General features: G+C 46.1%; 1 protein-coding gene across 1 annotated transcript in view; it reads left to right on the top strand.

Annotated features, from left to right (window-relative positions):
• Positions 1-24,456, top strand: part of LOC115461247 (disintegrin and metalloproteinase domain-containing protein 33-like) — a 365,631-nt gene that overhangs the window by 37,530 nt on the left and 303,645 nt on the right. The window contains exon 2 of the mRNA XM_030190948.1: positions 23,402-23,481. Within this exon, the coding sequence (XP_030046808.1) occupies positions 23,402-23,481 (80 nt within the window). The remainder of the gene's footprint in view (positions 1-23,401; positions 23,482-24,456) is intronic.

The raw sequence follows: 24,456 nt of genomic DNA, 5'->3' as shown, positions 1-24,456 counted from the left end.
TGACATACTCCCAGATTCTATATATGGGGCCAAAAAATGTGCACTGAAATTTGCGTGCAGAGTGAAGATGCACTGACAAATTAGCCAACAAACCATTAACTTGCAATCAATTGATGTCAACAAGTAATTATTGCAGCTAATTGGCAGTAACTGGAATTTATGCATGTATCTTCTTGCACACAATTCTATAACATTTGGCACTCAAATCCAGTAGTGTGCAACTCAAAAGAGGGTGTGGCCAGGAGTGAGGCAGAGGCAGTCTCAAAAATTGCACATGTTGATATAGAGTAATGCCAGGTTAGGACATTCTTTACTCCAACAGGATTATAGACATGGATCTGCTGACTCAGCAGCTTCCATGTGGAACCGATGGCATTAGCACATGGAAGTGACAGTTTCTCAGCTTCCATGTATAGAAATTAAGTAGTCAGGCTGCAATTTTTATTTTCCATTATTTGGAGGCGGAAATAAACAACATGGGATTAAAGATGACTCCCTTAAGGGCTCATTTTCAAAGCATTTAGACTTCCAAAGTTCCATAGGTTATTATGGGGCTCATTTTCGAGAAAGAACAACGTCCAAAAAGTGTCATAAAGCAGCATTTGGACAAATGTCTTCTCAAAACATCCAAATCGGTATTTTTGAAACTATTTTGCAGACGTTTATCTATGCAATTCATCTGCAGTGCATCCAAATCACAAGGGGGTATGTTGGGGGCATTTCAAAGTTGGGATTAGGTGTGCCTAACACTTGGACGCTTTACGCCCATAATGGAACAAAAACAAAATGTCTAGGGTAAAAACTTCAATATTTTGGTCTAGACCTGTTTTTCTAATGAATAAGACACTAAAAGGTGCCCTAAATGACCAGATGACCACTGGAGAGAATCAGGGATGACCTCCCCTTACTTCCCCAGTGGTCACTGACCCCTCCCACCCTCCAAAAAAAGTGAATAAAAATAGTACTGACCAGCCTCCAATGTTATATTCAGGTCCATTAGAGCAGTATACACGTTCCCGGAGTAGTGTAGTGGTGGGTGCAGTGCACTGTAGACAGGTAGACCCAGACATATACCTCCCCCTACCTTTTATACTTGTGGTGGAAACTGTGAGCCCTCCAAAACTCACTAAAAACCCACTGTACCCACATATAGGTGCCCCCTTTACCCATAAGGGCTATTGTAGTGGCCAGGGGCGTAGCCAGACCTCGGTGGGAGGGGGGTCCAGAGCCTGAGGTGAGGGGGCACATTTTAGCACCCCCCCCGGCGCCGCCAACCCCCCTGCCATTGCCGACCTCCCCCCACCCCCGCTGCCGCCACCACCACCACCAACAACTTTGACCTCCCCCGCCAACGACCCCCTCGACCCCCCTCCCACCGCCAACCCTCCCCCGCTGCCGCCATCGCCTACCTTTGCTGGTGGGGGACCCCAACTCCCACCAGCTGAGGTCTGCTTCTTCCATCGCAAGGCTTCGTTCGGTTTCTGAGACTGACGTCCTTCACGTTGTATGACGGGTTGGCAGTGGGAGGGGGGGTTGAGAGGGTTGGCTGCAGGGGGGTCCAGGGCCAAATCTACGGGGCCCAGGCTCCCATGGCCCCACGTAGCTACACCACTGGTAGTGGCTCTAGCATACGGTCTGCCCCGGGTGCCAGCAGCAAGGTGGTGTGTGGAGCAGGTGTGTGCTGTCAGCTCTGCCAGTCCCCTGCCCCCCCAGATGTCAAATTCCTTTTCCAAGGCAGGGGACTGACAGAGCCAAGAGCATGTGCCTGCTTCGCGCACTCCCTTGCTAGGAGGAGGTGGATGTGCGCTGCCCGTGGGAGCATGCACGCTTCACCCCAGGTGCCATATAATGCCGCAATGTAGTGGTGTACAGTTGGGAGTATTAGGTTTGGGGTGGGTTTTGGAGGCCTCAGCAGACAAGGTAAGGGAGAAACAGTGAGATGTGTACCTGGGAGCATTTATATGAAGTCCACAGCAGTGCACCCCTAGGATGCCCCATTGCTCTCCTGGGATGTCTGGGGGACCAATCAGCTAAAAATGCTGGCTCCTCCTACATCCCAAAGGCTTGATTTTGTGCATTTTTTTCAAAAATGGTCTAAAAGATAAACGCACAAAGCACAAAACTTTTTTCGAAATGGTATTTTTGAAAAAAAAGATGATGTTTTTCTTTTTTTGAAAATGGTTACATTTGCTATTCGGATTTGGGTCATTTAGTGTAAAACGTCCAAAGTCTGACTTAGACATCATATCAAAATACCCCACCACGTAAATTTGTATGTCTACGGGGCCAATGCACAAAACTTACTGGGGCAGTAACGTGCGATTTCAACCGGTTCTACCTGGTTTAGTATGTAAGGTAGAGTAATGCACAAAGTGTCACAGTCTGTCTCGGTCAACCACTTAAATATCGGACACAGACCCAGGAGGTGAGCCCTTCTGCCGATCCCAGGGCAGAGAACCAGGCCCGAAGGTGAAGAATCGGTCCTAGAACAGGCAGTCGGATAGGCCCAGTCTTTACCTGCGGTGACTGCCGTTCCCCAGAGGTTGAGCCCCTAGGTTCGGGCAGCCGGCAGGACTTTGAGGAAAAAGGGGCTGGGCCAGGAGAGATTACCCAGGAAGAACTGGGTTCAGGCTGATGTCTAGGCAGGCGGCAATCCAAAAGACAGCATCAGGTTCAGGCACAGGTCAAGGCAGGTGAAGTCAGCAGGAAGGAATGCACCAGCTCAATTCAACATGGTAGTAGCTGAGGCAAAGAGGCAGTGAAAGGTTCCTGGTTTTAAGCTGAATGCATCTGACGTCACTGTAGGCGCGTCTGCAGGTACGCCCCCAGACTGTAGGCACACTGGAATGACACATCCAGACTGTAGTCATGCTCGGCTGTAGGCGTGCCCAGACTGTAGATGCACTCAGACAGTAGGCACGCCCAGACTGTAGACGCACCAGAATGTAGGCACCCTGGAGCGTCTGGATCAACAGCGTCGTGGGCACGTCCGCATGTAACACTCCAGGTTTGTGACACAAAGGCCTTTTGTGTTTGCTGTAGCAGACAATGTGAAGCATATTCTAAAATATTACAGTGAACTAATCAGTATGTAAATGTGCATTCCGAGGGATGCACAGCCATTTCCAAGCGATGCACAGAAAGACCGGCCTACCTTTAGTGAGAAAACTTCAACAGGAGCAGCTGTAGCATGATGGGTGGCTGGATCTCACCTCTGCACTCCCTTCTGTTGGTGATTGGTGTGTGCGAGAGGTCCTGATCAGCTGTAGCATGGATGTTGTGGAACAAAAAAATAGGCTGCAGCACATTCTGGAGCACTCCAGTCAGTGGATTGGAGCCGTTTTGAACCCCCAGGAGATAGGAGCTGTAGCGAGGGTGGCTGCCGGCAGAGCAGTGTTTAGTGAAATGGAGCGTTCTCCTCAGGCCCAATGCACTGTATCAGTCAGCCAGAGTGATACCATCTCCCCCTAGGCAGAGCTGAGACTCTATGATCCAACCCAGCTCTTCAATCACCAACCCGCAGATCCTGGCCTGGAAGAGGCATGGGATGAGTTTCCATGTTCCCAGACAGCTTGTTTTCATATGATTCCTTTTTGGCTGGGGCAGGCATTTCCATAGCTTTCATACATGCACAGCATGGGGACGGGCTGTCTTTTCTCCCTACGATCAGAGCATGCGCAGAACAGCCACACTTACCAATTGGTTATTCTATGCATGCCTTGGAACTCTCCCTACCAAGCTGCACAGTAAAAGTCCATTCAGTTTATTTGCATGCAGTTTGTTTTGAAAATCGCTCACCATTTTTGCCGTGGTGGAAATAGCAAGCGGATGTTACTGGGGATTTGGTGCATCAGCCCCTAAGTGCTTTGAAATATGCCTCGAAATCTTTCATATAATGCTCTGACTAAAATGAATACTTTTAAAAAAGCATGCATGCCTCTGGGCTGGTGTAAATTCCAATGAGGAAATTGTTTTCCTAAAAAACATACTGTTTAGAGTTATTGATGCTAGCCCATAAGGTTCTCTACGATCGTGTTCCATCATGTTTGGCCTCTGTGATGGTTCCCTACATTCCTGGGAGATCCTTGTGATCTGGGAATGATCACCGTATAGCCTTTTCACCAGTTACAATGGCGCATTGGGAGATTACCCATGGGGGTACAAACTTTGGGTGTGGAACAATCTTCCAAGTTTAATCCAAAAGGAGTGCTCCCAAACTAATTTACGAAATCGTTAAATACTTATTTCTTCAACCAGGTTCTTGATGTGCCACTGCTTGAGGCTGATCTTTGACTTCATTCTGCAAGGTATTTTAAAAAGTAGGTTATTATGGCATTGGGTGATGTGTTTGTTATCTTGATTTCTATTACACTTTTTTACCCTCTTATCTCCATGCATATCTCCCTGTCCCTCATCCACCCAGCTCTCCCTGTCTCTCACCTAATCCACCCTCATCCTGTTAGACTGTCAGTGAAATGCTTTGATGTTTCACTTATATATACTGTCATCTATCAACATTTGCTTATTTCCGATCTGACGAAGAAGGGTTACCTTCGAAAGCTAATCAAAAAATGTATTAAGTTATGTCCAATAAAAAAGGTATCATCTTATTTTCTTTTCCATGTTTTATTTTGTCTTATTTCTATTGATTACCTTTAAAAGTTGACTAACATGGCTACCATATCTCTTTATTACGTTTTGGAATTCCTTTTCAATTTTATTTCATTTTTAAAAATGTGTACACTGCTGTAACCTTATATAAGTCTAGCGGTATAGATAAACAATACATGTCCTGCCCAAAACACACTGCCTTGAAATCTCTGCATGGTGTGGATATCTGTGTGTAAATACCAGCTTTCTAAAATCGCCATCTACATGTGTATGCAATCTATACATGTAAAGGCTGCTATTAACATGTGGAAATGTTTCTAAAATCAAGGACTTATCAATGTGGACTACCGTTAAGATGTGTTATCTTACTGTTAACCCCAGCCCAGTTATTAGTAGCAACGTCTCATTGCATAAAATGGGACCTGTGCTAAAATAGCACAAGTTACTGGTAAAATAAAATGTCTTATATGTAGCTCACATGGATAACTAAAATGCTTTATATTTAAATTTTTTTATTGGGGCGTAGCCAGACTTCAGTGGGAGGGGGGTCCAGAGGCCGAGGTGAGGGGGCATATTTTAGCCCCCCCCCGGCGCCGCCAACCCCCCCCCCGCCATTGCCGAACCCTCCCCCGCCACCAACTTTGACCCCCCCTGCCGATGACCCTCTCGACCCCCCTCCTGCCGCCAACCTGCTGTTGCCTACCTTTGCTGGCGGGGGACCCCAACCCCCGCCAGCCGAGCCAAGGTCCTCTTCTTCCCAATCCCGTGCAAGGCTTCATTCTAGTCTGACGTCCTGCAGGTCAGACTTGCAGAAACAGAACGAAGCCTTGCAAGGCTTCGTTCTGTTTCTGTGAGCCTGATCGTGCAGGACGTCAGACTAGAACGAAGCCTTGCACGGGATTGGGAAGAAGAGGACCTTGGCTCGGCTGGCGGGGGTTGGGGTCCCCCGCCAGCAAAGATAGGCAACGGCGGGTTGGCGACGGCGGATTGGCAGCGGGAGGGGGGTCGAGAGGGTCGACGGCAGGGGGGTCCAGGGGCAAATCTACGGGGGCCCAGGCCCCCGGTCCCCATACTGGCTATGCCCCTGATTGAAAATCAACATGTACAACATGTAAACATCACAATCCAGGTCAAGCATATAGGAACATATGGGGATCTTTTACTAAAGTGTATTAAGTGTATAGAACTAAATTCTATATATCACATCTAAAAAAATCGGTGCCAAAAATAATACATCTGGGTGTATTCTATAAAGTACGCCTAAATTTAGGTGTACTTTGTAGCATCCATCTGCACAACTAAATTCAGTCACAGGCAATTACACTAAATAAAACTTAGTGTAATTGCCAGCACTTAAATTAGGCAGACTGGGTGAATTCTATAACAAAGCACGCAGATTTTAGAAATGTCCATGGCTCACCCCTTCTATGCCTGTGGCCATGCCCCTTTTTCAACTATCCTGCTTATAATCGAAAGAGAAAAACGCCTATATTGCGACCCAAATCGGGAGATGGGCGTCTTTCTCCCGTGGGCGCCAAAATCAATATAATCGAAAGCCGATTTTGGGCGTTTCCAACTGCAATCCGTCACGGAAACGGGTAAAGTTGACGGGAGCGTGTCGGAGTTGTGGTGAAGGCTGAACTGGGGCGTGGTTATTGGCTGAGTAGAGATGGGCGTCTTTAGCTGATAATCGAAAAAAAAAAGGCGATTTTGGGTCACTTTCTTTGGACCCTTTTTTTTCACGAACAAGTCCCAAAAAAGTGCCCCAACTGACCAGATGACCACTGGAGGGAATCGGGGATGACCTCCCCGGACTCCCCCAGTGGTCACTAACCCCCTCCCACCAAAAAACCCCACTTTAAAAACTTTTTTCCCAGCCTCTATGCCAGCCTCAAATGCTGTACCCACCTCCATGACAGCAGAATGTGTTCTGTCCTCTGACAGCCTTTCCCTGGTTCTGATGTGGCTCTCGGGTGAGTGTGACACCTTTTCTGTTATGCACACTGCAGAGTCACATCAGCAATGCATTGTGGTGGGTGTAGAGTATTGGGCTCCATGTTTCCACTAGCTTGTGGCAAATGCTCACGATGTTGGTAGTGGTAGGCTCTACTCCCATGGTGCTTTTCCCCCTGCTTACTGGGTCAGAGTGTGCTCTGTTTTGTTTCCGGTAGTCCATGAGGTAGTGGCCATTTTTGTAAGCCAGTTTTAGATCCCTTTCACGTGTTAGCCAACATTACAGAACTTAGTTCTTCCCAGGGGCGTAGCTACGGGTGGGCCTGGATGGGCCCAGGCCCACCCAGTTTAGCTTCAGGCCCGCCCAGAAGCAGATCCTTACCTCTCCCGACTCCCACCCCTGCCGCAGCACTTCATTTAATTCTGTGGGCGCTGCTGTTGCACAGTCTCCCACCCCGGCGCTTACACTTTGCTATTGCGCTGACATCGACTCTACAGATGCGGAGCCAACGTCCTGCTCCGGGGCCTTCCCTGTGCCGCGCTGATGTAACTTTCTGTTTATGGAGGCGGGACGTGGAAGGCCCCGGAGCAGGACGTCGGACGTCGGTGCCGCATCTGTAGAGTTGCTCTCAGCACCGTAGCAAACTGTAAGCGCCGCCGCGGGGAGTGGGAGACTGTGCATTTACAGCAGCGCCAACAGAATTAAATGAAGCGCTGCGGCAGGGGTGGGAGAGGGTGAGGAAGTCAGTGGGGTGCTGGCCCAGTAAGGGGAGGCTGGGAAGGGAACAGAAGGGTGCTGGACTTGCCAGGGGCAGAGAGTTGGAGGGAAGGGGAGAGGTTTGGGATTTGCAGAGGGAAGGGGAGAAGTTTGGGATTTGCAGAGGGAAGGGGAGAGGTTTGGGATTTGCAGAGGGGAGGTTGGAAGGAAGGGGAGAGGTTTGGGATTTGCAGAGGGGAGGTTGGAAGGAAAGGGAGAGGTTTGGGATTTGCAGAGGGGAGGCTGGAAGGAAGGGGAGAGGGTTTGGATTTGCAGAGGGGAGGTTGGAGGGAAGGGGAGAGGTTTGGGATTTGCAGAGGGGAGGTCGGAGGGAAGGGGAGAGGTTTTGGATTTGCAGAGGGGAGGTCGGAGGGAAGGGGAGAGGTTTTGGATTTGCAGAGGGAAGGTTGGAGGGAAGGGGAGAGGTGCATGGAAAAAGAGCCAGATGCATAAGGGGAAGGAAAGAGCGGAAGAGAAGCTGGTTGGGGGGTGGGATCAGAGAGGAGAGGGACACATTGGTGTGGAGGAGGGAGAAAGGGGACATAGGTAAGTATACAGAAGGGAGATGATGGGCATTAGGTGGGAGCATGGGGACAGGGACACAAATGTGAGATGCTGTGTGGGGATGGCACATGGGCACAGAGGGGTAATGCCTGACAAGGGGGGGGGGGGAATGGGGATATGGAATAGAGATAAAATGCTGGCCACTGGAGAGGGGGGTATATGGACACAGAGGGGGGGGGGGAGAGATACCAGACAAGGGGGAGAATAGGAACACAGAAGGGATATGCTAGGCATGGGGTGCATAGGTGCACAGAGGAATGATGATGGATGAGGGGATATGAACACAGGGGAGATACTGGACAAGGAAATATAGGAAAACAGAGATGGGAGATGGATGATGGACATGGAGAAAGAAGAAATGTCAAATAGGAGACCCTGGCAAGTGAGTTAAGAGAAGAAAGAGGGAAGCAGAAACCAGAGACTGGGACCAATATGATTTAAGAAAAAATGACCAGACAACAAAAAGGTATAAAAAAATTATTTTATTTTCAATGTTGTGAATATAATATGTTGGATTTGGAATGTACATCTTGCCAAAGTTGATGATAAACATGGCTGGGGTCCAGGACAGAAATCTAGGAAAGGACCCCAAAGTCCATTACCAGGCTGCGCCTTCAGCTTCCAGCATACAGGCTTTCTCTGGCCAAGGAACCAAGCACAATTGCCCTAGTTCCATCCCCTAACACCATCCCTGGCATGCGCCATCTTTATATTTTGCACAGGAGCAAATGCCTTTCTTTCTTGTTTCTCTAGTGTTGTACTACATGCAAGGTCTAGTTTCTTGGGATTTCCGTTTCATTTATATTTCTAGAGTTTGTGGTCACTTATTCTGTATTGGCATTTGTGTCTTGTGTGTGTGACTGAGGTATTCTGTTAGCATGAAGTTTCCATGTAGCATTCTGTAGTAATTTGGCTTGTTCAGCTTTCCTGATAAATGTATTTGTATTTTTGGGCCCTACTATAATATTTAAGGCACTTCTTTTTCATAGGTAGGATCATTGTTTTTGGAAGTTAGTGTTGGCATGGTAGATTTGCTCTAGGTTCTGAGTGACTTTTGTTTTATAGATTTTTTATTTATTATTTTTATTTTTTTTTTATTCATGAGTTTCAAAATATACATTCATATAAAAATAAATGTCAGAAAATCAGGAAATACAATAAAAAGAAAAATTAACATACTCCTTCACTATCATTTACATAGTCAAGGGTAAATAGCAATGTCATTGTTACTTAGACCACAATATTGATCAAGATACAAGGAAATTGATTGTGGAAAAATAAGAGAGAAAAAAAATCTCTAAATACAATGAGAGAGTAAGTTCTGGATCTCTGCCAGTGGTTTTAGCTAACTTCGGTTGCTCTCGAGGCAGATTCGCCACCGCTTTCCTTTGCTATTATAAACTGTTTCAACTTTTCTGGGTCAAAGAATACATAATAAGCCATTCTTAAAGAAATAAGACATCTACATGCAAATTTTAACTTAAAAGTTCCACCTAATGCAAGAATCCGGGGCTTAAGTCCCAGAAATTCTCTCCTTCTTCTCTGAGTAGATTTACTGATGTCATGAAAAAACTTGTATCCTTGATCCAAAAAACTGAAGCGACATAAATCTGAAGTATAACCTAAGTATTTATTTATTTATTTATTTATTTTATTGCATTTGTATCCCACATTTTCCCACCTTTTTGCGGGCTCAGTGTGGCTTACAATATGAAATATGAATTGTTTCTATCAGTTTCGAAGGCAAAGGATGCAAGTGTTACAAGAAATGATTTATCTTGGGGGAAAGAGCTCTAGAGCACTCGCTACTGTTTATAATTTAAGAGCAGGTGCTGTATTTATAAGTTTTAGGAAATTAATTTCTCCACCAATCACCAAAGGTGATAATTGCAATAAGTTAAATAAATTAAGTATATATAAAAAATACCATATACTCAGAACACAAAGAGACTGTATTTTTAGCTTCAAAAAGGTTGATTTAATATACAATTGCACACGAGAGGTAGGTCTTTAAAAGGATCTTAGAACAGAGAATTTGTGCATAAATAGAACAAAGTAGCAGGTAGGTTAACTTACAAGTCCTTGTTACAAGCATGCTGTGGTCCAGCTGATTGATGAGCACATGGTTAGGACAGGAACAGGGCTTCTGCAGTGAGTGGATCATCTGAGTTGCTTGCAGCTGAAGAGAATCTGAATCTTGGGGAAGCAGCTTTTGCTTTTATATCTTGCAAGCTGCAGGAGGATATGCCATGTGGATCTTTGTCCTGGTTTCCTGGTTTCCACACGACCCTTGGGCATTTGCAAAGCATTGTGGTATCTTGGTCTCATGTCTGCACACGACCCCTGAGTCTTGGTCTCATGTCTTATGACATCACGAGACTTGCTGTCTGGATTTTGCTGGCAAATGGTCTTTTGATGTACAGGGCTTCCTGCTCAGTCTCTGGAGCAGATACACATTACAAGTCCTTCCTTTCTGCACATGTCTGAAAGCTGATGGGAGGGGCAGGTATACCTTTGACAAGCAAATGTCTTGTTTATGATTTCCCCTCTGAAGTCTTTGTTTTCAATGGGGTATTCACACCTTTCCCACCTGCTTGTCTCCTTGCCTCTACTGGTTAGGTCCAATCTTTGTTGTGTTGATCAGAGGAATAGAGTCAATTTAAAACTTTAAAGCAGTCTTAAGTCTTTTGTTTAAGGAATGAGAAAAGGCAAGGTGAGGTCCCTGCTATCAGAAGTTCCCAGAAAAAGGGATGGGGAGAGAGGGGCTTGAAATGAAACTATTCTCTCTGCTGCAGTGTCAAATATATAAAAGCTGCACAAATATATTGGTGTATATATATAATCCAGCAAATATGCTACATATTTCAGTAATAAACTGATACCATTACACAAGGAATTGTGTTAAGTTTGCTGGAGCCTCCACAGATGAAGTTTTGGCTCCTGCAATATAATACGCCTTTACAATTGAAGGTATAGCTTCCTTTGGAATTCCTAGTATATCAGTAAAATACTTTTTTAACATTTCCATTGGAGGTGTCAAGGGACTCTTAGGAAAGTTCAAAAATCTTAGGTTATTACGCCTAAGTTGGTTATCAAAATATTCAATTTTTCTTTGAACATTATCTCTATCAGTCACTAAATTACCAACAATTGTTTGCATTTTCTTAATCTCAAGTGAATTTGACTCACTCTTGTCTTCTTGCTCTTTAACCCTCAATTCCATGGTATGTTGTTGTTGTTTAAGATCCTTTACTTCAGAATTGAAAGAAGTTGAAGCCTGAAGCAGGGACGAATTCAATGCCTGGATAGCGTCCCAAAGGGCCTCTAAGGTAACGACTGCCGGTCTTGTAGTAGCGCCGATACCCACAGGTGGTGGAGCCATGATGGGGGAGGGCGAGGGTTCAATACCTCCCGCCCTCTTGTCTGATGTATTTCCATCTGGTGTCAAAAAAACAACAGGGCCACTTGCAGCCTCAGAGAACACCAACTCCGGCTCTCCCATCGATCTCAAACCACCACCCGGTCACGGCGGGGCCGTCTGCAGGGGCGGACTTAATGACGCCACTTCGACGCTAAGATCCCCCGGATGTTCTGGGGATCCAACCAAGGCAGAGATCGGAGCACCACGCGCCTGAAGTCCAAACGCCTCCAAGGTCGGTTGTCGGAGAGTTAAGGTGGAAGCGGGGCTAGAAGTGGCTTTAGCCCCACTTTTCCCCTTTCTTTTCCCCATTAACTGGGTCCCGGAAAGACAAACGCTCCGAAACTCGGCTTGAGGTTCAGGAGCTCTCAGGAAGCGCTTCCTCTCACGGACGCCATCTTGATCTGCTCTTGTTTTATAGATTTTTTTAAAAGTTAATTTATAATATGTCTGTAATTGAGATTACACTAGAAAGCAACATTTCTTTGTATGATGAGTTTTATGGAGAATTGTCCTTGCTGTGCTCTGTATCCATTGTTGGTGGAGGGCCAGGAGGTTCTCTTGATGCAGAATGTGTTTGGCTTCAATACCATATATGTGTTGGAGGACCATGGCTCAATGGGGCTGAATAGTGCAGTCTATTGTACTTCCCTTAGCTCTCAATTGGCCTGCAGCCACTGAAGCCTGCCCTGCAACCCTCATTGAAGTTATGGGGAGTGGGGTAGGGATAGAGCATGGGTGCATCAGGTTGCTGTTTTTTCTCTTTCAAAAAAGTTGGCAACTCTAGTGCCCACCCATCCAACCTGTTGGCCCACCCAAAAATTGCCTTCTGGCTACGCCACTGGTTCTTCCCTTGAATGTGGCTGAAAGAGGGCATTGTACAGCATTCTGCCAGCTCTGACCTATTGCTAATCTCAGTACCAGGGAGACTCGTTGCCAGTGGGGCACAACCTCTGATCTGCAGTTAACTGTGAGTAAGCGTGCTTATTCCAGTAAAGGACGTTTTCGGAGAGATTAGTCTTCAGGTGTCAACTGGTGTGCCAATGTTATATAGCAGCAACAAGTCCTAGAGGCCTGCATGTATGCAGGTCCCTGGAGCACTTTTAGTGGGTACACCAGTGCACTTCAGCCAGGTGGACCCAGGCCCATCCCCCCCACCCGTAACACTTGTGGTAAATGGGAGGCCTCCAAAACCCACTGTACCCACATGTAGGTGTCCCCTTCACCCCTAAGAGCTATGGTAGCGTTGTACATTTGTGGGTAGTGGGTTTTGGGGGAGGGAGGTTGGGTGCTCAGCACCCGTGGTAAGGGAGTTATGCATGTGGGAGCGTTGTCTGAAGTCCACCGCACTGACCTCTAGGGTGCCCAGTTGGTGTCCTGTTGGTGCCCCTCCCATGACCAAATGGCTCGGATTAGGACATTTTTAGTTTCCATTATCGCTAAAAAAACAAACGCCCAGCTGAAAAACGTCCATTTTTTCGAAAATACGGTCTGACCTGCCTCTTCACATACCCGTTTTCGGGCATAGACGTCCATGGAGATAGGCGCTCACGTTCGATTATGCCCCTCCACGTGACTTAGAGTTTACACATATCATGCTACAGAATATGTTTAGGGATAGGTAATCCACCGAGGTGGATGAACAGCAAAATCCCACAAATCGAAAAGACAAAAAAACAGGAGAGGGAAATAGACCAATGACTCCAGAGTCTGGGACAGGAAGATAAAATGAGAAAACCTTTATTACAGACTCGACACAAATCTGTGTTTCGGCCACAGGCTCTTTTACTGGGCTGCCACCATGCTGGCCCCCCCACCCCCATGCCCCCCCCACCATGCACATGCTTGATTTAGTGAAGCTGAGAATGCACCAAGGAGAACTGCCCCCCCCCTCCCCGTGCATGGCTAAAAACTGAACAGGCACAGGAGACAGGTCATTCCTGAAAGCCATATTACACCTCTGTGGTTCTTTATAAGCTATGCAGTAATTGAATCTCATGGGAATTTCCTGTATTTAATTAGATTGTAAGCTCTGTCGAGCAGGGACTGTCTCTTCTTTTTCAAGTGTACAGCGCTGCGTACGTCTAATAGCGCTTTAGAAATGATAAGTAGTAGTAGTAGTATTGTAGTCTTTGTATTGGTTTGGAGTGGGGAGGTGTGTTTAAAGGCTAATCAAAAGAAAATATAATGAATGGCTTGACCTTCCCACATTCATTCAGTGTTAAAGGTTAATTATGCATTGAATACACATATTAAACAATGGTTTATTTAAAATCCTGTTTCCTGTGAGCACACTATGGACGGAGAAAGGACCTGCAGATAAGTTGTTAACCGCTTTGGTTGTATCACAGAAAGGCGCTGTATCAAATGCATTACTTTTACCTCATTTCACACTTTTAACAACATTAATCTTTTCTGTCTAATTCTTTTCATCAATGTCTTGCACTTTCCTAAGGTGATCAGGACTGGTCTGCCTGCTCTGTGATTTTATTTTGAGCCTGCCCGAGGCAGTATCTGTAGGAACACCAGATTAGTTTTTGCAGAAAGAAAAAAAAAAATGGTTAAGGATTTGAACCCTTCTCAGTCGTTCTTTATTCCCAGGGCTGCCGAGAGACTAGGCCGGGCCCGGGGCAAGGCTGCCCCGCCTCCGCCCCCTGTCACTCCCCCCGCCGCTGCTGCCCCCCCCTTTTGCTGCAGTCCCCGTTCTCACCTGCCTGCCTCCAAGGCTCCAGGGCCCCTCCATTCAAAGCGGCAGTCACAGATCACCTCTCTTCTGGCCTTCCCTCCCTGTGTCCCGCTTTCGTCTCATGTAACCTCCGGTTTCTGTGAGGGCAGGACTCAGGGAGCGAAGGCCCGAAGGGAGGCAATCTGTGACTGCCGCTTCGAATTCAGGGGACCCGGAGCCGAGGAGGCAGGCAGGTGAGACCGGGTACTGCAGCGCCGGCGGCCTGACCCCGGCGCCAGGCCCCGCTTGGAGGCCCAGGCCCGGGAATTTTGTCCCCCCTGCCCCCCTCTCAGCGGCCCTGTTTATTCCCACCCCATTATGTAAAACTCTAGGGTCTATTTTCAGCTGTGTCAGCAGTTGATATTCAAAGTGATTAAGCAGTCAGGAGAGGCTCCTGGTCATGTAATTCGCCTGTGCAGGGCTATTCAAGCAATATCAGCACTAACCGCTAAACAAAGCTGCCTATTTTGTGGGTGGTCTGGGGGTGGTCGGCACTTAGGTGGTTAAGCGTCAATATTCAGCACTTAACCACCTTAGTGGCCAAATCGGATTACATAAAACACAGAACTATCTTTATGTGGTGCTGCTTAGGCAGTTAAGTACTGAATTTCACACTAAGCCCAGATAGTTGGCCATATAAACCTGGATAATCAATGCCACTGCCTGGACATGACCTGGAATTGAATATCCAGGGATAATGCTGGTGCTGGCCGAATATCTACCCCTATATCATTATAAATCCTGGTGACAGCATTTAAAATAATATATGTCCATCATCACTGCTAAATAGATAGAAGTGATGCTGAATATACATATACCACCTTACAACTTGGTGCCTAAATTTAAGTGCCATTTGCACACTTAAATTCATAGAATACTAACACTTAAATTTATACTGGCTGATATTTAAAACTATTTAACCCTCTAGGAACAGCTCCTGGCCAGTTAAATAGCCTAAAGCCCGGAAAAGCCACCAGTGGCGTAGCCAGACCTCGCGGTGGGAGTGGACCAGAGCCCAAGGTTGGGCGGGCACATTTTAGTCTGCCGCCTCGCCCCCCCCACCGCCTCACTGCTCCCCCACACCTCCTCGTTGCTCCCCCTCACCTCAATGCTTCCCCTCACCACCTCGTTGCTCCCCCCCCCCCAAAAAAAAACAAATACCTTTGCTGGCATGGGTCCCCAACCCCCACCAGCTGAAGCATTCTTCAGCTCCGGTCTCCGGCGCAGCCACATTCGCTGCCCTGCTCTTTCTTCTTGCTGACGTCCTGTGCACGCTCCTTTACTTGAAACTGAGCATGCTCAGTTTCACTTAAAGGAACGTGCAGGATGTCAGGAGGAAGAAAGAGCACAGGGCAGCGAACGCAGAGCGACGGAGACCGGCGCTGAAGAAGGCTTCGGCTGGTGGGGGTTGTGGACCCCCGCCAGCAAACCCAGGGGCCCGGACAAAATTTGCGGAGGCCCAGGCTCCCGTGGCCCCACCTAGCTATGTCCATGAGCCCTACCATTAGGCAGGAGCCTCAGGCAGCACTCTCCAGGGAGTGGCACTCTCCCCTTCCCTCCTCAACCCTCTTCCCCATGTTTACATTATTTTTTTGTTTTCCAAAAGGCAGCAGTGGCAGCAGCAGCAATTCCCGTAGGCTGCCCTGCCACCGGCACTGGCCTCTTCTCCACACTGCGGCCTGGCCTGCTTCTTGATGGAACTTCCTGTTTCCTCAGATGTGGGACACAGTAGACCGGCACTGTGGCAGGGCAGCTTATGGGAATCGCTGCTGCTGCTGCTGCCTTTTGGAAAAGAAAAAATAAGATAAACACAGAGGGAAGAGGGTTGAGGATGGAAAGGGGGAGATGCCAGACTGGGCGGGGGTGGGGGCAGGGACACAGGCAGCATCTCATCCCTGCCTTGGGTCACACCTGGGCTAAGAACTAATATTCAGCACTAGATAGCCGGCTATCTCAGCTGAATATTACCGCTTAGGGGGAGATTCTATTAATGACGCCTAAAAATTGACTAATTGTATTCTATATTTAGGTGCCAATTATAGCATACGCTTAGTTGATATTTCAGCACCTAAATCTATGGGCATTCATTTACACCAGTGAAAACATGGCGTATATCTCAGCACGTAGATTTAGGCGCACTGGGCCATATTCTATAACTAGGCACCTAAATTTCAGAACACCCATAAAACGCCCATTTCCCCGCCATAACCACGCCCATTTTTGTCTGTACGCATTAGAAGTTCAGTGCACATCATTACAGAATACGGTTAGCGAGTTGTGTGCCTAAATTCTAATCAGTGCCAATTAGTGCTCATTAGCTTGTTAAGCTTGTTAAATTGTGCGCTTCGTTATAGAATCTGCACTGATTTTGGTGCGGATTTCTAGGTACACTATATAGAATGCAGGGTTTAGCGGCTAGCCTGGTCACTGGCTATGTCATGTGACATACCGTGTTTCCCCGAAAATAAGACACTGTCTTATATTAATTTTTGCCCCCCAAAATGCGCTAGGTCTTATTTTCAGGGGCTGTCTTATTTTTCGTGGAAACATCGGGGTTGGCCCGCCCGCCCTCCGTCGCTCCCGGAACTAACCTTAAACGCCTCCTTTCACCTTCACAGCAAGCAGCAGCAGGGCAGGCCACTCCTTCCTTCCGTGTCCCGCCCTCGCCTGACGTAACATCCATGAGGGCGGGGCACGGAAGGAAGCAGAGGTCTGCCCTGCTGCTGCTTGCTGCAAAAGTGAAAGGAGGCATTTAAGGTTAGTTCCGGGAGCGACGGAGGGTGGGTGGAGGGGGGGCCCGGTGACCTCGGGTGGGGGGGGGCGGCCCGGGGGCGGCCTTGTCCGGCTCTCGGCGGCCCTACTTTCAAACAAAAATTTGCTAGGTCTTACTTTCGAGGGAGGCCTTATATCTACCAATTCAGGAAAACCTCTACTAGGTCTTATTTTCAGGGGCTGTCTTACTTTTGGGGAAACAGGGTAGGTGGTTAGCACCCATTTTCATTGGCTGACTGGCAAAGTTTAGCAGCCAGATAGACCTGCGCAAATATCAGGTCTATCTTTGACCGCTATTACTTAGCTCAGTGGTTCCCAAACCTGATCCTGGAGACACCTCAGCCAGTCAGGTTTCAGGATTTCCACAATGAATATTCATGAGAGAGATTTGTATGCAGTGGAGGCAGCGCATGCAAATCTCTTTCATGAATATTCATTGTGGGTATCCTGAAAACCTGACTGGCTGGGGTGTCTCCAGGATCAGGTTTGGGAACCACTGACTTAGCCGGTCAGCCAATTAATATCAGCTTAACTGATTATGTTTTAGTGTTTGTCTGCATTTACCCAGCTAAGTGCCAGCAGAATGCCTAAGCACTGTTCTGCAATGGCACATCGCCAGAAAGGAAGGGGTGGGTACACATGGGTGGAGCATGGGTGGGGGCTCCTGGTTTACACACGTAGGAGGAAATGTTATAAATGATGCCAAAACTTGGGTGCCAAAAACAAAATTCAGCACTGCTATTCTATAAAGGGTGCATGCCTTATATAGTATAGTGTTTGGCGTAGATCCTGCGCCTTATGTCTTATGGACTTACGTCTGCTAAAAGCTGGTGTAAATGCTGGCACTCAAGTTACAACAAAATAGAACCAAGACTATTAACTGCTGGTAAAACACATCTATTAATACTAGAAGCCCAAACAATGAGCTCAAAATTGTGTCTCTGTTTTCAAAATATTGTTTCTCAAGGGTTTATTTGTGATTTTTAATTTTTTGAGAGTACCCTCAGCAATAACCACTGTTTTTTAGGCAATACTGTTTTATTAACAACAAACAGTACTCCTGTTCTATATAAATTACCAAATTTTATTAGTGAAAACAAACCAGTGCATTAAAGAATTACCAAATAGTATCCCTGCAACTCACTCACACTGCCATCCACACCAGACTTATACCCTGATCACATATGTAAATCCCACGAAGAACATTAAACATAAACCCTAAATTGCAGTTTCTTCAGTCTCTGTGTATCATCAGAGCACAATCTCAATAAAGATCAATCAGTGAGCCCTAAAAAAACACACAAGGGCACACAAAACACAAGGGCACACAAAACCCAGTTGTTAATAATTGTAGGAGATATTGAACATTGCTGATCTTTGTATCCAACAAGTTCTCAAGTGAAGAAAGAAAAAAAACTCCACTGCAATATAAAGCCACTGTTCTTATCCCTGTGATAAAAACACCACAGAGAAACACTGGGAATTGCAGAGTCACACAAATCTTCTGTGATCCTCCTGCACACAGTCAAACCTTTAAATTAAAGGCAGCCAAAGAATGCTTCAGGTAAGTGGGAGGCTTCCAGGGATAGGTAAATTAAACCCACATAGTTGGTATACTCCAAAGTTCCCCAATGCGAGACCACATTTCGTAGCTCTTCCTCAGGGGGAACCACCCCTTATCACCTATAACATATCAACGGGATTAAAGTCCAGGCAGGGAATCCCAGCCCCACCTCCAAGCTTCCAGCTTTTTTTTTTTCTTTCTTCACTTGAGAACTTGTTGGATACAAAGATCAGCAATGTTCAATATCTGCTACAATTATTAAGAACTGGGTTTTGTGTGCCCTTGTGTGTTTTTTTAGGGCTCACTGACTGATCTTTATTGAGATTGTGCTCTGATGATACACAGAGACTGAAGAAACTGCAATTTAGGGTTTATGTTTAATGTTCTTTGTGGGATTTACATATGTGATCAGGGTATAAGTCTGGTGTGGATGGCAGTGTGAGTGAGTTGCAGGGATACTATTTGGTAATTCTTTTAATGCACTGGTTTGTTTTCACTAATAAAGATTTTGTAATTTATATAGAACAGGAGTACTGTTTGTTGTTAATGTTTTAGGTACCTCCTATTATATATATATATACCCTATTAGGATTAAGAATACTGTTTTATTGCCAAGTGGCATAGCACCTCTTTCATCGGGCTACTCTCATATTTTTTCAAACGTGCTATACTTGATGTGCTTAGTGCTACTACTCAATTAACTAGAATAAAAAATGCAAAACTTATCTGAAAAACATCATTGACAACTGTCTTCACACTCATTTAAACATAAATGAGACCGATTGGCCAGCTTCCCCTGGGAACACACTCAAGTTAGGCACTGTAAGGCAGTATTCTGTAATTCTGCGTGCAACTTTTCAGAACGCCCCTGACATACCCTTGACACTCGTGAGACTGCCGCTGGAAGTCTTGGCAGCCATTTTTTCAACACGGCAGCGCTGCCCGTGGCTCAGAAGAGCAAACAAGAAACGGAGTAGCAGCAGTGGGCAGGAAAGAGTGAGTTTCTTTCCTGCCCCTGCAGCCGCAGAGGCCACTACACCACCAGGGCGGACCCTGGCCTTCAAGGTAGGTCTTTGGAGGGCTGTAGTATGCGGTGGCAGTGGCCAGTAGAGCACAGCACAGCAAGTATGCCTGGCAGTTTCTGGCACCCTCCGAATGTTGGCGCCCCCCTGCCGTGCATACTCTGCTTGCCTCATTCCACCGGTCCTGTCCATATGAAGGGGAATTCTATAGCAGGGTGGCACATGGTAGGAGCTTTCTCTAAAACAAAGTAGGCATCTTGTTTCCATTATACAAGTGGAGGAGTGGCCTAGTGGTTAGAGCACTGGTCTTGCCATCCAGAGGTGGCTGGTTCAAATCCCACTGCTGCTCCTTTTGATCTTGGGCAAGTCATTTAACCCTCCATTGCCTCAGGTACAAACTTAGATTGTGAGCCCTCCTGGGACAGAGAAACACCCAGTGTACCTGAATGTAACTCACCTTGAGCTACTACTGAAAATCTAAATAAAAATACTAGTGTAATTGACTATATGCACACAAAGACACTTGAGTGTAAGCACTTATACCATCCGTGGAGCTTGTATAATGATAGCGCCTAAGTGCTTAAGATACCCATATAACCCAGGATTCTATATATAGTGCCTTAAGTTCCATGTGGAAATCAAAGTACATTCTATAACAGTGTAAGTAACTTAATTGGTTAACTAGCTAATCAGTATTGTTACTAGGATGTTAAGCAATTATCAACATTAATTGGCATTAATTAAGATTTAAATGCACAACTCTCTAAGTGTATTCTGTAATGTGGCGCATGTAAATTCTAAGTTGCATAGTAGAAAAAGAGGTGTGGCCATGGGTGGGGCATTGGCATTTCTAAAATCTATACGTGCTGTTTAGAATACACTCGCTCTGCGCCTAATTTATGCGCCGGGATTTCCGCCAAGTAAAGCATGGCATAAATGGCCGTGACTAAATTTGGTTATGTGGAGAGGCGCTCAACGTATTCTATATACCGCACAGAAATTTAAGCCTATTCTATAAAATGTAGGCGTAGTTTAGAGAATATTCCTAGGCGTATTTTTTTCCTGCGCAGAATTTTCAGGCACCATACATAGAATCCAGTGCATTACGTACATTGTACTGGAAGTTATCCCCTAGATTCTAAATAATTGTGCGCTGATATGTGGGCGCTGATTTAAGTTGTGAACCCAATTAAATAGCTAATGAGCCAATTAGTCCAAATAATTTAGTGCTAATTGGCACCAATTTGAATTTGGGAGGTGCATTGGTGAGTCAGGGGTATCCCTAAAATTTGCATGCAGTGTTATAGAATATTGGGGATGATTGTCCAAATTGTGTGCCAGGAATTACACCTGGTTTCAGCAGTCATAAATCCTGGCACCCAAATTTGGGCGCTGAAATCAGCATTTGATGCTATTCAATAATAGACGCTCATCTTTGTCTGCCCATTATAGAATAACATTGAGTGCCATTTACTGAATCTAATCTTATCTGTATTAGCCCCACCCATGTGTACTTCCCCTTGGAAATATACACTGGAAGTTAAGCAAATATTTATAGAATAACTCTTAGGCAGAACGCCATAAATGCCATCATTTTAAACAAGCATACTGGTCATGTAAATATGTTATTGTATCTCCCCTTAAATTGCTTTTAAAATCTGCATATAGAGGGCTTACACGCTTACCGACAGCCAGTAAATGGACGACTCCTTTGGAAAACTGGCCTTATGTACTTCCCCCCTAAGAAAATGTTTTAACAAAAGTGATTCTGTGCCAAATTGTGCAGGTGCACAAGTGTAGGGCAGCTAGAGGTCTTGTTTATAAACCGGTACAATAAGCACAATTATCCTGTCTCAGGAAAGAGGAACAAGAGATTTATGTTAACAACTGGCGGCAGGTGGTATATTACTTAAAGAATATTTGGAATATTAACTTCCCTGCTTGGCTCTGTTGCTTTCTTTTTGAGCCTTGTTCTTCGGTGTCTATCCTTTTTCTATTCTACTATGTTTTATTCACTCTTCTGCCATCTGGGGATGGTGCGGGGGAGAGTGGGGTCGAAGGGACTGAAGACAAAAATAGTAAAAGTAAGATAAAAATAAGGACATATGGGGTCCTGTTTGACTAAAGAATCTGGTTTTTCAGGCTGCCAGTTTTGGAAGCTGCTCCCTAACAGGTTTTTGTCTACTATTTTGTATGTAAATTGTTCTCCACTGAGAATTTTTAGATAACATGGACTATAAATAAATTTTTAAACATTAATATTATATTGGCCCAGATTCTATATATGGCGACTAAAGTTGCGTGCACAAATTTCGCAATGTGGCCGCATTATGCATGCAACTTAATTGATTAACAAACCAATTGACACCAATAATTGTCAATAACAAGCAATTATCGGCACTAATTTGCACTAATTTGAATTTACACATGCAACTTTCTAAGCGTTTTCTGTAAAGTGGTGAAGTAAATTCTATTGTGCAGATCTCAAAAGGGGCGTGGCCATGGCAGGGGCAGGGTGTGTCATGGGCAGTGCACTGTTACAGAATAAGCCCGATCCGCGCCTAAGTCAGGCATGGGCATTTTAGTCGGCACAGCTGGTCGCGCCTAAATTTTAGTCCTGGGGACAGGTGCTACGTGTATTCTATAAACCTTTCCTAAACTTAGGCGAGGTTTATAGAATAGCGCTTTCTTTGTGCCGATTTTTTCAGCGTCATATATGGAATCTGGCCTTTGTCTTCTTATTATTGTATTGATTGTTTAATGTTTCTATGTATTACATAGTAACATGCATAGTAAATGATGGCAGACAAAGACCTGTATGGTCCATCCAGTCTGCCCAACAAGATAAACCCATTTTACATGGTATGTGATACTTTAATTATATATAGTATAATTATGTATGTTTTTGTACTCTGCCTTGGATAAAAGTGGAATATAAGTACTAAACCATAAACCATAAATAAAGGGGGCATTTTTAATCACATGTATGTGTGTGACTTCAAATTTCATCCTATGTTGCTATAGTGTGCCATATAGAACTGTACCTGGACCTTTGTGGCTTACTTGAGGGAAAACCCATTTCCACTGTTTCTTATCACATTTGATTGTTATATTGGGATTTGCTTCTCTTTTGACCAGGGGTGTAACTATGGGGGGCCTGGGCCCCCACAAATTTTGTCCGGGCCCCTGGTTTGGCTGGAGGGGGTCCCCAACCCCCACCAGCTGAAGCCTTCTTCAGCGCGGTCTCTGGCACAGCCACATTCGCAGCCTGCCCCTGCTCTTCTTTCTTCTTGTTCCTCCTGTGCACGCTGATGCTGAGCGGTTTCCGGCGCAGCCACATTCGCAGCCTGCCCCCTGCTCTTCTTTCTTCTTGTTCCTCCTGTGCATGCTGATGCTGAGCGGTTTCCGGCGCAGCCGCTTTCGCTGGCTGCCCCCTGCTCTTCTTTCTTCTTGCTCCTCCTGTGCACACTGATGCTGAGCGGTTTCCGGTGCAACCACATTCGCAGCCTGCCCCCTGCTCTTCTTTCTTCTTGCTCCTCCTGTGCACGCTGATGCTGAGCGGTTTCCGGCACAGCCACATTCACAGCCTGCCCCCTGCTCTTCTTTCTTCTTGCTCCTCCAGGAGCAAGAAGAAAGAAGAGCAGGGGGCAGGCAGCGAACGTGGCTGCGCCACAGACCGCGCTGAAGAAGGCTTTGGTTGGTGGGGGTTGAGGACCCCCGCCACCAAAGGTATTTATTAGTGAGGGGGTGAGGCGAGGTTGGGGGGGGCAAGGAGGTGAGGGGATGCGAGGCGTGGTGGTGGGGGCGCAGCAGGGCAGCACTCAAAATGTGCCCCCAACTTCGGGCTCCTGCCCCCTCCCACCGTGAGGTCTGGCTACGCCCCTGCTTTTGACATACAGTAATTAGCAAGGAGGGGGCAGAAGAAAGGGTAGGAGAGCACCAGGTAATACCAGGGAAAAGAATTTTGGCCTTTTACTGCATTCTCTCATGTCTGTTTCTTCTGTTTTGGACACAGGGTCCCCGCAGGGAGAAGTCATCATTCCCCAATGGCTCCTGAGAGGACGAGGCAAGCGTGAAGTCAGCACCCTGGAAAAGGTCAGTGTGGGATACAGACCCATGCAGTGGAAACAGTCTCTCTCTCTCTTTTTTTTTTTGTCTGCCTTTATTTAGCGCATGGAAGAGTAGCGTTACCAGTTACAGAGTTAGCGATAAACCCATCCTCACTTCTGTACTCCATTCAATCCCTGCCCAGAACTCCAGAAAGGCTCCCTTTCCTTCAGGATTTGACTGCCCTTTGTAGTTCATGAAACAATGAGGTTTTGTTTTAAATGCCGATTTCTCTAACAGCTGCTGGCCGGACTCCGTATCAGCTATACGGATTGGCCCGATGCGGCGTTCAGACTTCCAGTTTCTCCAGTGTAGGGTGCCCAGGTGACATCATGGACCATAGCACATTCTCCTCTGGTCCTGTGTTTTGATGTCGTTATACATGTGTACATATATTCCCCCTCTCTTTATATTCCCCCCCCCCCCCCCCCCCCCCCCCCCCGTATATTAGCTGTTCTGTGAAATTTACAGAAGTATGAAAACGTATACCTAGCAGCATATCTCTGTGGAGCAGAAAAGAAAATCCCCCCAGCTGGTGCAGATTAACAGTGCAGCATGAGAAAAATTCCATTCGTGTGACTCAGGCCGGGCTTTTACAGACGAGGGGGCATAATAATAAGACTGGGAGTTAAAACCAAAACTAGCATCAAGGATTGAAACACCAGGCTACGGACATTAAAAGGAAAATTCTATAATGGTTTGCCTGCATTTACCTGCCCCTTTCACATGTGAATGCACAGAATACTAGTACTTACCCATGAAAATGCCAAGACAGTTTGAAAATACTCAACGTCACACTTGACCGCAACCTTACTCTCGAGAGCCAAGTAAACTCTGTAACAAAGAAAATGTTCTATTTAATGTGGAAGCTCAAACAATTAAAACCTTTCTTCCCAAGAGCAACCTTTCGATATCTAATACAATCAATGGACCTAAGCCATGCAGATTATTGCAATGGAATCT

Source organism: Microcaecilia unicolor, chromosome 2 (genome assembly GCF_901765095.1).
Source record: "Microcaecilia unicolor chromosome 2, aMicUni1.1, whole genome shotgun sequence".
In the NCBI taxonomy this organism is placed as follows: domain Eukaryota; kingdom Metazoa; phylum Chordata; class Amphibia; order Gymnophiona; family Siphonopidae; genus Microcaecilia; species Microcaecilia unicolor.
Note: the sequence above shows the minus strand (reverse complement) of the source record. Positions and strands in the feature narration are given on the sequence as shown.